Consider the following 15,959-nt stretch of genomic DNA (forward strand, 5'->3'; position numbering starts at 1 on the left):
ACCCTGGCTAACTCTGTCATGTTGAATCTACCCTGGCTAACTGTCATATTGAATCTACCCTGGTTAACTCTGTCATGTTGAATCTACCCTGGTTAACTCTGTCATGTTGAATCTACCCTGGTTAACTCTGTCATGTTGAATCTACCCTGGCTAACTCTGTCATGTTGAATCTACCCTGGCTAACTGTCATGTTGAATCTACCCTGGCTAACTCTGTCATGTTGAATCTACCCTGGTTAACTCTGTCATGTTGAATCTACCCTGGCTAACTCTGTCATGTTGAATCTACCCTGGCTAACTCTGTCATGTTGAATCTACCCTGGCTAACTCTGTCATGATGAATCTACCCTGGCTAACTCTGTCATGTTGAATCTACCCTGGTTAACTCTGTCATGTTGAATCTACACTGGCTAACTGTCATGTTGAATCTACCCTGGCTAACTGTCATGTTGAATCTACCCTGGCTAACTCTCATGTTGAATCTACCCTGGCTAACTCTGTCATGTTGAATCTACCCTGGCTAACTCTGTCATGTTGAATCTACCCTGGCTAACTCTGTCATGTTGAATCTACCCTGGCTAACTCTGTCATGTTGAATCTACCTGGCTAACTCTGTCATGTTGAATCTACCCTGGCTAACTCTGTCATGTTGAATCTACCCTGGCTAACTCTGTCATGTTGAATCTACCCTGGCTAACTCTGTCATGTTGAATCTACCCTGGCTAACTCTGTCATGTTGAATCTACCCTGGTTAACTCTGTCATGTTGAATCTACCCTGGTTAACTCTGTCATGTTGAATCTACCCTGGCTAACTCTGTCATGTTGAATCTACCCTGGCTAACTCTGTCATGTTGAATCTACCCTGGCTAACTCTGTCATGTTGAATCTACCCTGGCTAACTCTGTCATGTTGAATCTACCCTGGCTAACTCTGTCATGTTGAATCTACCCTGGCTAACTCTGTCATGTTGAATCTACCCTGGCTAACTCTGTCATGTTGAATCTACCCTGGTTAACTCTGTCATGTTGAATCTACCCTGGCTAACTCTGTCATGTTGAATCTACCCTGGCTAACTCTGTCATGTTGAATCTACCCTGGCTAACTCTGTCATGTTGAATCTACCCTGGCTAACTCTGTCATGTTGAATCTACCCTGGCTAACTCTGTCATGTTGAATCTACCCTGGCTAACTCTGTCATGTTGAATCTACCCTGGTTAACTCTGTCATGTTGAATCTACCCTGGCTAACTCTGTCATGTTGAATCTACCCTGGCTAACTCTGTCATGTTGAATCTACCCTGGCTAACTCTGTCAAGTTGAATCTACCCTGGTTAACTCTGTCATGTTGAATCTACCCTGGTTAACTCTGTCATGTTGAATCTACCCTGGCTAACTCTGTCATGTTGAATCTACCCTGGCTAACTGTCATGTTGAATCTACCCTGGCTAACTCTGTCATGTTGAATCTACCCTGGTTAACTCTGTCATGTTGAATCTACCTGGCTAACTCTGTCATGTTGAATCTACCCTGGCTAACTCTGTCATGTTGAATCTACCCTGGCTAACTCTGTCATGATGAATCTACCCTGGCTAACTCTGTCATGTTGAATCTACCCTGGTTAACTCTGTCATGTTGAATCTACCCTGGCTAACTGTCATGTTGAATCTACCCTGGCTAACTGTCATGTTGAATCTACCCTGGCTAACTGTCATGTTGAATCTACCCTGGCTAACTCTGTCATGTTGAATCTACCCTGGCTAACTCTGTCATGTTGAATCTACCCTGGCTAACTCTGTCATGTTGAATCTACCCTGGCTAACTCTGTCATGTTGAATCTACCCTGGCTAACTCTGTCATGTTGAATCTACCCTGGCTAACTCTGTCATGTTGAATCTACCCTGGCTAACTCTGTCATGTTGAATCTACCCTGGCTAACTCTGTCATGTTGAATCTACCCTGGCTAACTCTGTCATGTTGAATCTACCCTGGTTAACTCTGTCATGTTGAATCTACCCTGGTTAACTCTGTCATGTTGAATCTACCCTGGTTAACTCTGTCATGTTGAATCTACCCTGGCTAACTCTGTCATGTTGAATCTACCCTGGCTAACTCTGTCATGTTGAATCTACCCTGTCTAACTGTCATATTGAATCTACCCTGGTTAACTCTGTCATGTTGAATCTACCCTGGTTAACTCTGTCATGTTGAATCTACCCTGGTTAACTCTGTCATGTTGAATCTACCCTGGCTAACTCTGTCATGTTGAATCTACCCTGGCTAACTCTGTCATGTTGAATCTACCCTGGCTAACTCTGTCATGTTGAATCTACCCTGGCTAACTCTGTCATGTTGAATCTACCCTGGCTAACTCTGTCATGTTGAATCTACCCTGGTTAACTCTGTCATGTTGAATCTACCCTGGTTAACTCTGTCATGTTGAATCTACCCTGGTTAACTCTGTCATGTTGAAGCTACCCTGGCTAACTCTGTCATGTTGAATCTACCCTGGCTAACTCTGTCATGTTGAATCTACCCTGGTTAACTCTGTCATGTTGAATCTACCCTGGTTAACTCTGTCATGTTGAATCTACCCTGGCTAACTCTGTCATGTTGAATCTACCCTGGTTAACTCTGTCATGTTGAATCTACCCTGGCTAACTCTGTCATGTTGAATCTACCCTGGCTAACTCTGTCATGTTGAATCTACCCTGGCTAACTCTGTCATGTTGAATCTACCCTGGCTAACTCTGTCATGTTGAATCTACCCTGGCTAACTGTCATGTTGAATCTACCCTGGCTAACTCTGTGTCATGTTGAATCTACCCTGGCTAACTCTGTCATGTTGTTTTCTCTTTAGTTTGAATCTACTCTGGTCAATTGAGTCACTTAATATTGTCTTCGGTTTGTGTCTTGATTAGGGTTTGGTTTGCATACTGTACAAGGAAGTAACTGTGTGGCTGTACAGTAGAAACACACAAACAGTCAGAATTGAGTCCCTTTTACAAGCTAAAGGACAGCTGGGTGAATTAGATTGAATGCAGGGAGTGCATTCCTTCTTACTGGAAAATGAGTGGATCAATTACCAGCTATACATGAGGCTTTGATTCTAATGGAGCAATTTATATGCTTCAATAATGGGTGGATCAGGAAGCATTCAGTACTGTATGACTGAAATGGAATACTACTCCTCAATAACCTGTGGAGGGCAGTGTTGAGCTGTAGTAGAAACTGGCAGCTATAGCCTGTGAATAACCTTATCTCCTGTGCTCTTTACTGACCTAGAAAGTCCCTAATATTTTACATCTTATATGAATGTATCTACATCTTTGGAAATCTAAAACACCTAAAAACATCTGCAATAATTCTCAGATGTATTTGTCTAATCCCAAACAGCATACCTCTGCTCTGCCTGGACCTAGAAACTCTGGTGTGTGCTTAAACAGATTTATTTTAGACATTTGATCTAAATATTTTGAATTTGGACGACATCTAAAACCTCAGAGGAGGTTGGCTCATCCTAAACTACATTACATAACACATACAGTCCATTTGGTCAGAGATCACCTGTGTCCTCTGATTCAGACAGGTGTTCTGTTTGGTCAGCTGGCTATAGAACAGACCTCTCTTGTCTCATGGGTTATATCTATATCATATAACACAACCGTCTACCATATCAATTGTTTTTTTGTAATGGCAGTAATGATCACATGACCAGTAATTAAAGGGTATGTTATAACTAAGGTAGGCGTAGGGGTTAGGCCGGAGGTCATATACCTCTGATGTGACCTTTTTGACAGGTCTGGTCACCTGACCCCGCTCCCTGGTAGAGAGGCGTTTTAGAGAAGGATAAGGATCTTAAGGGCTGAGAGGTGCAGGCAGGTCCTCAGAGTGACACACAAACACACACACTGAGATCCTCAGTGTCACCAAGCTGTCACCAGAAATCTAATTATGTTACTGCGTCGACCACAAGGACAAAACGAAACCCAGAGCCAGGTGGCAGGATCTGAGAGGTGGATCAGATTCCTTTCTCCTCTTAACCTCCTGCCTCTCCCCTCAACCCCCTGCCTCTCCCCTCAATCCCCTGCCTCTCCCCTCAACCCCTGCCTCTCCCCTCAACCCCTGCCTCCCCTCAATCCCTGCCTCCCCTCTTAACCCCCTGCCTCTCCTCTCAACCCCTGCCTCTCCCCTCAACCCCCTGCCTCTCCCTCAATCCCCTGCCTCTCCCCTCAATCCCCTGCCCCTCCTCTCAACCCCCTGCCTCTCCCCTCACCCCCTGCCTCTCCCCTCAATCCCCTGCCTCTCCCTCAATCCCCTGCCTCCCCTCTTAACCCCCCCTGCCTCCTCTTAACCCCCTGCCTCCCCTCTTAACCCCCTGCCTCTCCTCTCAACCCCTGCCTCTCCCCTCAACCCCCTGCCTCTCCCCTCAATCCCCTGCCTCTCCCCTCAATCCCTGCCCTCCTCTCAACCCCTGCCTCTCCCTCAACCCCCTGCCTCTCCCCTCAACCCCCTGCCTCTCCTCTCAACCCCCTGCCTCTCCCCTCAATCCCCTGCCCCTCCTCTCAACCCCTGCCTCTCCTCTTAACCCCCTGCCTCTCCCTCAACCCCCTGCCTCTCCTCTTAACCCCCTGCCTCTCCTCTTAACCCCCTGCCTCTCCCCTCAACCCCTGCCTCTCCTCTCAACCCCTGCCTCTCCCCTCAATCCCTGCCCCTCCTCTCAACCCCTGCCTCTCCTCTCAACCCCCTGCCTCTCCCCTCAATCCCTGCCCCTCCTCTCAACCCCCTGCCTCTCCTCTCAACCCCCTGCCTCTCCCCTCAACCCCCTGCCCCTCCTCTCAACCCCCTGCCTCTCCTCTCAGCCCCTGCCTGCCTCCCCTCAATCCCCTGCCCCTCCTCTCAACCCCCTGCCTCTCCTCTCAACCCCCTGCCTCTCCCCTCAATCCCCTGCCCCTCCTCTCAACCCCCTGCCTCTCCTCTCAACCCCCTGCCTCTCCCCTCAATCCCCTGCCTCTCCCTCAACCCCTGCCTCTCCCCTCAACCCCCTGCCTCTCCCCTCAACCCCCTGCCTCTCCTCTCAACCCCTGCCTCTCCCTCAACCCCCTCCCTCTCCTCTCAACCCCTGCCTCTCCCCTCAATCCCCTGCCCCTCCTCTCAACCCCCTGCCTCTCCTCTCAAGCCCCCTGCCTCTCCCCTCAATCCCTGCCTCTCCCCTCAGCCCCCTGCCTCTCCCCTCAACCCCCTGCCTCTCCCCTCAACCCCTGCCTCTCCCTCAATCCCTGCCTCTCCCTCAATCCCTGCCCCTCCTCTCAACCCCCTGCCTCTCCTCTCAACCCCCTGCCTCTCCCCTCAATCCCTGCCTCTCCCTCAACCCCCTGCCTCTCCTCTCAGCCCCCTGCCTCTCCTCTCAACCCCCTGCCTCTCCCCTCAATCCCCTGCCTCTCCCCTCAATCCCCTGCCTCTCCCTCAATCCCTGCCTCTCCCCTCAATCCCTGCCTCTCCCCTCAACCCCCTGCCTCTCCTCTCACCCCCCTGCCTCTCCCCTCAACCCCCTGCCTCTCCCCTCAACCCCCTGCCTCTCCCCTCAACCCCCTGCCTCTCCCCTCAACCCCCTGCCTCCTCCCTCAACCCCTGCCTCTCCCCTCAACCCCCTGCCTCTCCCCTCAACCCCCTGCCTCTCGCCTCAACCCCCTGCCTCTCCCCTCAAGCCCCCTGCCTCTCCCTCAACCCCCTGCCTCTCCCCTCAACCCCCTGCCTCTCCCCTCAACCCCCTGCCTCTCCCTCAACCCCCTGCCTCTCCCCTCAACTCCCTGCCTCTCCCCTCAACTCCCTGCCTCTCCCCTCAACCCCCTGCCTCTCCTCTCAACCCCCTGCCTCTCCCCTCAACCCCCTGCCTCTCCCCTCAACCCCCTGCCTCTCCCTCAACCCCCTGCCTCTCCCCTCAACCCCCTGCCTCTCCCCTCAACCCCCTGCCCCTCCTCTCAACCCCTGCCCCTCCTCTCAACCCCCTGCCTCTCCCCTCAACCCCCTGCCTCTCCCCTCAACCCCCTGCCTCTCCCCTCAACCCCCTGCCTCTCCCCTCAACCCCCTGCCTCTCCCCTCAATCCCCTGCCTCTCCCCTCAACCCCCTGCCTCTCCCCTCAACCCCTGCCTCTCCCCTCAACCCCCTGCCTCTCCTCTCAACCCCCTGCCTCTCCCCTCAACCCCCTGCCTCTCCCCTCAACCCCCTGCCTCTCCTCTCAACCCCCTGCCTCTCCCCTCAATCCCCTGCCTCTCCCCTCAACCCCCTGCCTCTCCCCTCAACCCCCTCCCTCTCCTCTCAACCCCCTGCCTCTCCTCTCAACCCCCTGCCTCTCCCTCAACTCCTGCCTCTCCCCTCAACCCCCTGCCTCTCCCCTCAACTCCTGCCTCTCCACTCAACCCCCTGCCTCTCCCCTCAACTCCCTGCCTCTCCCCTCAACCTCCTGCTTCTCCCTCAACCCCTACCGTATCCTGCCTCACCCCTCAACCCCCTGCCTCTCCTCTCAACCCCCTACCCTGCCTCTCCCCTCAACCTCCTGCCTCTCCCCTCAACTCCTGCCTCTCCCCTCAACCCCCTGCCTCTCCCCTCAACCCCCTGCCTCTCCCCTCAATCCCCTGCCTCTCCCCTCAACCCCCTCCCTCTCCTCTCAACCCCCTGCCTCTCCTCTCAACCCCCTGCCTCTCCCTCAGCCCCCTGCCTCTCCCTCAACCCCCTGCCTCTCCCCTCAACCCCCTGCCTCTCCCTCAACCCCCTGCCTCTCCCCTCAATCCCCTGCCCCTCCTCTCAACCCCCCTGCCCCTCCTCTCAACCCCCTGCCCCTCCTCTCAACCCCCTGCCTCTCCCCTCAACCCCCTGCCTCTCCCCTCAACCCCCTGCCTCTCCCCTCAACCCCCTGCCTCTCCCTCAACCCCTGCCTCTCCCCTCAATCCCCTGCCTCTCCCCTCAACCCCCTGCCTCTCCCCTCAACCCCTGCCTCTCCCCTCAACCCCTGCCTCTCCCTCAACCCCCTGCCTCTCCCCTCAACCCCTGCCTCTCCCCTCAACCCCCTGCCTCTCCCCTCAACCCCCTGCCTCTCCTCTCAACCCCCTGCCTCTCCCCTCAACCCCCTGCCTCTCCCCTCAACCCCCTGCCTCTCCCCTCAACCCCCTGCCTCTCCCCTCAACCCCCTGCCTCTCCCCTCAACCCCCTGCCTCTCCCCTCAACCCCCTGCCTCTCCCCTCAACCCCCTCCCTCTCCTCTCAACCCCTGCCTCTCCTCTCAACCCCTGCCTCTCCCTCAACTCCCTGCCTCTCCCCTCAACCCCCTGCCTCTCCCCTCAACTCCCTGCCTCTCCCCTCAACCCCCTGCCTCTCCCCTCAACTCCTGCCTCTCCCTCAACCTCCTGCTTCTCCCCTCAACCCCCTACCGTATCCTGCCTCACCCCTCAACCCCCTGCCTCTCCTCTCAACCCCCTACCCTGCCTCTCCCCTCAACCTCCTGCCTCTCCCTCAACTCCTGCCTCTCCCCTCAACCCCCTGCCTCTCCCCTCAACCCCCTGCCTCTCCCCTCAATCCCCTGCCTCTCCCCTCAACCCCCTCCCTCTCCTCTCAACCCCCTGCCTCTCCTCTCAACCCCCTGCCTCTCCCCTCAACTCCTGCCTCTCCCCTCAACCCCTGCCTCTCCCCTCAACCCCCTGCCTCTCCCCTCAACCCCCTGCCTCTCCCCTCAACTCCCTGCCTCTCCCCTCAACCTCCTGCTTCTCCCCTCAACCCCCTACCGTATCCTGCCTCACCCCTCAACCCCCTGCCTCTCCTCTCAACCCCCTACCCTGCTCTCCCCTCAACTCCCTGCCTCTCCCCTCAACCCCCTGCCTCTCCCTCAACCCCCTGCCTCTCCCCTCAACCCCCTGCCTCTCCCCTCAACCCCCTGCCTCTCCCCTCAATCCCTGCCTCTCCCCTCAACCCCCTCCCTCTCCTCTCAACCCCCTGCCTCTCCTCTCAACCCCTGCCTCTCCCCTCAACTCCCTGCCTCTCCCCTCAACCCCCTGCCTCTCCCCTCAACTCCCTGCCTCTCCCCTCAACTCCCTGCCTCTCCCCTCAACTCCCTGCCTCTCCCCTCAACCTCCTGCTTCTCCCCTCAACCCCCTACCGTATCCTGCCTCACCCCTCAACCCCCTGCCTCTCCTCTCAACCCCCTACCCTGCCTCTCCCCTCAACCTCCTGCCTCCCCTCAACTCCTGCCTCTCCCTCAACCCCCTGCCTCTCCCCTCAACCCCCTGCCTCTCCCCTCAACTCCTGCCTCTCCTCTCAACCCCCTGCCTCTCCCCTCAACCCCCTGCCTCTCCCCTCAACTCCCTGCCTCTCCCCTCAACCCCCTGCCTCTCCCTCAACCCCTGCCTCTCCCTCAACCCCTGCCTCTCCCTCAACCCCCTGCCTCTCCTCGCAACCCCCTACCCTGCCTCTCCCCTCAACCTCCTGCTTCTCCCCTCAACCCCCTGCCTCTCCCCTCAACCTCCTGCTTCTCCCTCAACCCCTGCCTCTCCCCTCAACCTCCTGCCTCTCCCCTCAACCTCCTGCTTCTCCCTCAACCCCTACCCTATCCTGCCTCACCCCTCAACCCCCTGCCTCTCCTCTCAACCCCCTACCCTGCCTCTCCCCTCAACCTCCTGCTTCTCCCCTCAACCCCCTACCCTATCCTGCCTCACCCCTCAGCCTCCTGCCTCTCCCTCAGCCTCCTGCCTCTCCCCTGCTTCTCCCCTCAACCCCCTGCCTCTCCCTCAACCCCTGCTTCTCCCCTCAACCCCTGCCTCTCCCTCAACCTCCTGCTTCTCCCTCAACCCCTACCCTATCCTGCCTCTCCCCTCAGCCTCCTGCCTCTCCCCTCAACCTCCTGCTTCTCCCCTCAACCCCCTACCCTATCCTGCCTCACCCCTCAGCCTCCTGCCTCTCCTCTCAACCCCCTACCCTGCCTCTCCCCTCAACCTCCTGCTTCTCCCCTCAACCCCTACCCTATCCTGCCTCACCCCTCAGCCTCCTGCCTCTCCCCTCAGCCTCCTGCCTCTCCCTGCTTCTCCCCTCACCCCCTGCCTCTCCCCTCAACCCCCTGCCTCTCCCCTCACCCCCCTGCCTCTCCCCTCAACCTCCTGCTTCTCCCCTCAACCCCCTACCCTATCCTGCCTCTCCCCTCAGCCTCCTGCCTCTCCCCTCAGCCTCCTGCCTCTCCCCTCAGCCTCCTGCCTCTCCCCTCAACCCCCTGCTTCTCCCCTCAACCCCCTGCCTCTCCCCTCAGCCTCTTGCCTCTCCTCTCCTTGCAGCCTCCTGCCTCTCCTCTCCTTTCAACCTCCTGCTTCCTCTCAGCCTCCTGCCTCTACTTTCCTCACAGCTCCCTGCCTCTCCTCTGAGCCTCCTGTCTCTCCTCTCAGCCCCCGGCCCCTCCTCTCTCCTCTGTTCCTCTCTCCTCTCCTTCTCTCTTATTTCCCACTCTCTACCACCCTGTTCTGCCCAGGGGCTCTACCAGTCTCCCACTGAGCTACCTTACATCACTGGTAGATTACCATTGAGGTAATGTTACTCTACTTTAGTCTGTACAAGCTACTTTACAGAGGCAAGCAGGTATTACTGTAATATTAGTCCCAGGGACTCTGCTCAGAATCAACCAGTTGTTTTCTACTGTGGCTTCAGTAAGAGAGAGGCGTACAGCATAGCCACTGTTTACAGGCAGTACACACACACAGTCTGTATAGTGCATACACAGTGAAACACGCACACACACACGCACACACACACACACACACACACACACACACACACACACACACACACACACACACACACACACACACACACACACACACACACACACACACACACAGTCTGTATAGCGCATAAACAGTGAAACACACACACACACACAGTCTGTATAGTGCATAAACAGTGAAACACACGCACACACACACACACAGTCTGTATAGTGCATACACAGTGAAACACACAGTCTGTATAGTGCATACACAGTGAAACACACACACACATAGTCTGTATAGTGCATACACAGTGAAACACACACACACACACACACAGTCTGTATAGTGCATACACAGTGAAACACACACACACACACACACAGTCTGTATAGTGCATACACAGTGAAACACACACACACCACACACACACTCTCTGTATAGTGCATACACAGTGAAAAACACACACACAGTCTGTATAGTGCATACACAGTGAAACACACACACGCAGTCTGTATAGTGCATAAACAGTGAAACACACACACACACACAGTCTGTATAGTGCATACACAGTGAAACACACACACACCACACACACACTCTCTGTATAGTGCATACACAGTGAAAAACACACACACAGTCTGTATAGTGCATAAACAGTGAAACACACACACAGTCTGTATAGTGCATACACAGTGAAACACACACACAGTCTGTATAGTGCATACACAGTGAAACACACAGTCTGTATAGTGCATACACAGTGAAACACACAGTCTGTATAGTGCATACACAGTGAAACACACAGTCTGTATAGTGCATACACAGTGAAACACACACACACACACACACACAGTCTGTATAGTGCATACACAGTGAAACACACACACACCACACACACACTCTCTGTATAGTGCATACACAGTGAAAAACACACACACAGTCTGTATAGTGCATACACAGTGAAACACACACACGCAGTCTGTATAGTGCATAAACAGTGAAACACACACACACACACAGTCTGTATAGTGCATACACAGTGAAACACACACACACCACACACACACTCTCTGTATAGTGCATACACAGTGAAACACACAGTCTGTATAGTGCATACACAGTGAAACACACAGTCTGTATAGTGCATACACAGTGAAACACACAGTCTGTATAGTGCATACACAGTGAAACACACACACAGTCTGTATAGTGCATACACAGTGAACACACACACACACACACACACACACACACACACACACACACACACACACACACACACACACAGTCTATATAGTGCATACACAGTGAAACACACACACAGTCTGTATAGTGCATACACAGTGAAACACACACACACACACACACACACACACACACACACACACACAGTCTATATAGTGCATACACAGTGAAACACACACACAGTCTATATAGTGCATACACAGTGAAACACACACACAGTCTGTATAGTGCATACACAGTGAAACACACACACACACCACACACACACTTTCTGTATAGTGCATACACAGTGAAACACACACACACAGTCTGTATAGTGCATACACAGTGAAAAACACACACACAGTCTGTATAGTGCATACACAGTGAAACACACACACACAGTCTGTATAGTGCATACACAGTGAAACACACACACAGTCTGTATAGTGCATACACAGTGAAACACACACACACACACACACAGTCTGTATAGTGCATACACAGTGAAACACACACACAGTCTGTATAGTGCATACACAGTGAACCACACACACAGTTTGTATAGTGCATACACAGTGAAACACACACACACACACAGTCTGTATAGTGCATACACGGTGAAACACACACACACACACACACACACACACACACACACACACACACACACACACACACACACACACACACACACACACACACACAGTCTGTATAGTGCATACACAGTGAAACACACACAGGCACAGACACACAGACACACACACACACATATCCTTCCCTTTTTTGTAAGCACTGTATTTGTGTGGTTGTGCTGTTCCATAAATGTACTTAGTTCCAGAGCCTGGTTCCTGTGTTTGTGTGGTTTATATAGCACTCAGGTGCAGGATTAGAGGTGAACTCTAACAACAGACACGCACACACCCACACGCACACACGCAGGCAGGGCAGGCCAGGCAGGCCAGGCAGGCAGGCCAGGCAGGCCAGGCAAGGCCAGGCAGGCCAGGCAGGCAGGCCAGGCAGGCCAGGCAGGCAGGCCAGGCAGGCAGGCAGGGCATTTTTCTCTCTCACTCAACTGCTACAGTCAACTATTTGGTCCTTTCAGTAGATAATGTGATAGTGTGGGAATTCAGTTCTAGCTGACAAAAGAAGTTCTCTCACAAATAAACAAAAACATTTTGGGATTTTGAAAATGCAATTTTTATTCAAGCTTTATATACTGATCACATGTACACAGACACACACTGTTTAGTGCACACAGTTTATTTCATCAGTACGTTGGAAGACTTGGAGTTTTGGGGATGACTCTTTCGGATCCGGGTAGACACATACTTAGGATGAAGATACTCTCATCCTGTCATAGGTTTTGTCAGTAGTGTTTAGTTTGCTAGTCTCCAAGTCTTTCTGTTCTGCTCTGATGGCTTCTCTAACAGCAGCTGTCGGACTGGGACAACATCTGTCAGACTGGGACAACAGCTGTCGGACTGGGACAACAGCTGTCGGACTGGGACAACAGCTGTCGGACTGGGACAACAGCTGTCGGACTGGGACAACAGCTGTCGGACTGGGACAACAGCTGTCGGACTGGGACAACCGCTGTAACAGCTGTCGGACCGGGACAGCGGCTGTAACAGCTGTCGGACCGGGACAGCGGCTGTAACAGCTGTCGGACTGGGACAGCGGCTGTAACAGCTGTCGGACTGGGACAGCGGCTGTAACATCTGTCGGACTGGGACAACATCTGTCGGACTGGGACAACAGCTGTCACAGCTGTCGGACTGGGACAACAGCTGTCGGACTGGGACAACAGCTGTCGGACTGGGACAACAGCTGTCGGACTGGGACAACAGCTGTCGGACTGGGACAACAGCTGTCGGACTGGGACAACAGCTGTCGGACTGGGACAGCAGCTGTCGGACTGGGACAACAGCTGTAACAGCTGTCGGACTGGGACAGCAGCTGTCGGACTGGGACAACAGCTGTAACAGCTGTCGGACTGGGACAACAGCTGTAACAGCTGTCGGACTGGGACAGCAGCTGTCGGACTGGGACAGCAGCTGTCGGACTGGGACAGCAGCTGTCGGACTGGGACAGCAGCTGTAACAGCTGTCGGACTGGGACAGCAGTTGTCGGACTGGGACAACAGCTGTAACAGCTGTCGGACTGGGACAGCAGTTGTCGGACTGGGACAACAGCTGTAACAGCTGTCGGACTGGGACAACAGCTGTCGGACTGGGACAACAGCTGTCGGACTGGGACAACAGCTGTAACAGCTGTCGGACTGGGAAAACAGCTGTAACAGCTGTCGGACTGGGACAGCAGCTGTCGGACTGGGACAACAGCTGTTGGACTGGGACAACAGCTGTAACAGCTGTCGGACTGGGACAGCAGCTGTCGGACTGGGACAACAGCTGTAAAAGCTGTCGGACTGGGACAGCAGCTGTCGGACTGGGACAGCAGCTGTCGGACTGGGACAGCAGCTGTCGGACTGGGACAGCAGCTGTCGGACTGGGACAACAGCTGTTGGACTGGGACAACAGCTGTAACAGCTGTCGGACTGGGACAGCAGCTGTCGGACTGGGACAACAGCTGTAAAAGCTGTCGGACTGGGACAGCAGCTGTCGGACTGGGACAGCAGCTGTCGGACTGGGGCAACAGCTGTAACAGCTGTCGGACTGGGACAGCAGTTGTCGGACTGGGACAACAGCTGTAACAGCTGTCGGACTGGGACAACAACTGTCGGACTGGGACAACAGCTGTAACAGCTGTTGGACTGGGACAACAGCTGTCGGACTGGGACAACAGCTGTCGGACTGGGACAACAACTGTCGGACTGGGACAACAACTGTAACAGCTGTCGGACTGGGACAACAGCTGTAACAGCTGTCGGACTGGGACAGCAGCTGTCGGACTGGGACAGCAGCTGTCGGACTGGGACAGCAGCTGTCGGACTGGGACAGCAGCTGTCGGACTGGGACAACAGCTGTCGGACTGGGACAACAGCTGTAACAGCTGTCGGACTATAACAGCAGCTGTCGGACTGGGACAACAGCTGTAACAGCTGTCGGACTGGGACAGCAGCTGTCGGACTGGGACAGCAGCTGTCGGACTTGGACAGCAGCTGTCGGACTTGGACAGCAGCTGTCGGACTTGGACAGCAGCTGTCGGACTGGGACAGCAGCTGTCGGACTGGGACAGCAGCTGTCGGACTGGGACAGCAGCTGTCGGACTGGGACAGCAGCTGTCGGACTGGGACAACAGTTGTCGGACTGGGACAACAGTTGTCGGACTGGGACAACAGCTGTAACAGCTGTCGGACTGGGACAACAGCTGTAACAGCTGTCGGACTGGGACAACAGCTGTAACAGCTGTCGGACTGGGACAGCAGCTGTCGGACTGCCGTTCTGTCTCAACCTCACTGTGGACTGTGGACCCACCTAAATCTCATTTGCCACAAAACGCACACACACACATTCAATATTGAAGGCTAGCATTGAAAGTCATGTAGCCTGTGCTGTTCCAGATACAAACACGGCCACTAGCTCCTGAGCCATGATAGCAGGGGTGTCAGTAATGTAGCCAGGTTATCCACTATAGCTGAATCCATCACTGGGTTCATTATGGACCGTTCCTCCACAACTGACCCGGTTCTGTACTGTGGTCTGAGCCGGAGGAAATGACAGCCGGCTAAATAGATCTCATTTACAACGAGCTGCATGCTGGAGAAAGAGCATATTTACACATGCACGCACACACACACACACACGCACATCAGGGGAGAGAAGAGGGAAGTGGAGGGGAGAGAAGAGGAGGGGAGAGAAGGGGAGGGGAGAGAAGGGGAGGGAAGAGGAGGGCATCGAAAGAAATGTTAATGAAGCTTGTTTTGCGTCACACAGACAGATGCATGATTGTTTATGGGTCTTTATTAAATAGGAAGAGGTGCTATAATGTACATGCAGGATAACCTTCAAGTAGCTCGTGCTTGACACAGGTTTGTGTGTAGATACCAGTCACCTGACTGGTACTGTCATCAAAGATGCCTTTGCTCCATGACTAGAGCTGTAATCAGACAGAGGCTATGGGGAGCCTTCACCTCTGTGTCGTCTACTGTACGTACATCTGTAGATGTTGTCCAGTTACACTGGGTCTGTCCCTGTCTCAACAGATCAGCCAGAAGAAGCTGAAAAAGTATGAGAAGGAATATGACAGCATGAGAGAACAGCAGGAGCAGCAGGAGCCTCCCATTGAGAGATATGAGGTACGAACACTCAACCAATTCATCAATCAATGTGTTAGATTGTTTACTTGCTTTCAGTCGTTCTATTATATTGACTTTTCTTATCTTCTCCCAAGAGAGATGGTAATCACAGAACACTTCAGTAGTCCAGGGAGTCTCTGAAATAGACTGTGTACACCTACTTGTACACATATGCAATCCCATCCCAGTGGAATCCATTAGCTAGTTGTAATGCCATTCATGTCTGCAGTGCAGGTGAATGTGGACTGCAGACAGGTCCATTTTTTTCACCAAGGTTGTTCTCAGAGGATGTTATTTACAAGAATAGTGTAACATTATATATGTCACCAGTCCACTGAAACAGGAAGACCGCAACACTCTCTTCTATCAGCAACAGGCTACTCTCTCTTCTATCAGCAACAGGCTACTCTCTCTCTCTCTTCTATCAGCAACAGGCTACTCTCTCTCTCTCCTCTATCAGCAACAGGCTACTCTCTCTCTTCTATCAGCAACAGGCTACTCTCTCTTCTATCAGCAACAGGCTACTCTCTCTCTCTCTCTCTTCTATCAGCAACAGGCTACTCTCTCTCTCTCTCTTCTCTCTCTCTCTCTTCTATCAGCAACAGGCTACTCTCTCTCTCTCTCTTCTATCAGCAACAGGCTACTCTCTCTCTCTTCTATCAGCAACAGGCTTCTCTCTCTCTTCTATCAGCAACAGGCTACTCTCTCTCTCTTCTATCAGCAACAGGCTACTCTCTC

The 15,959-nt window shown here is 53.5% G+C and overlaps 1 protein-coding gene across 5 annotated transcripts in view; it reads left to right on the forward strand.

The window, feature by feature from the left end:
- LOC118372688 (rab GTPase-activating protein 1-like) overlaps window positions 1-15,959 on the forward strand; it is a 172,799-nt gene that overhangs the window by 143,731 nt on the left and 13,109 nt on the right. For all 5 annotated transcript variants that reach the window (XM_052458420.1, XM_052458419.1, XM_052458421.1 and 2 more), the window contains one exon: window positions 15,129-15,221. In XM_052458420.1, coding sequence (XP_052314380.1) covers window positions 15,129-15,221 — 93 coding nt within the window. The remainder of the gene's footprint in view (window positions 1-15,128; window positions 15,222-15,959) is intronic.

Source organism: Oncorhynchus keta, chromosome 12, assembly GCF_023373465.1.
Source record: "Oncorhynchus keta strain PuntledgeMale-10-30-2019 chromosome 12, Oket_V2, whole genome shotgun sequence".
Classification (NCBI taxonomy): domain Eukaryota; kingdom Metazoa; phylum Chordata; class Actinopteri; order Salmoniformes; family Salmonidae; genus Oncorhynchus; species Oncorhynchus keta.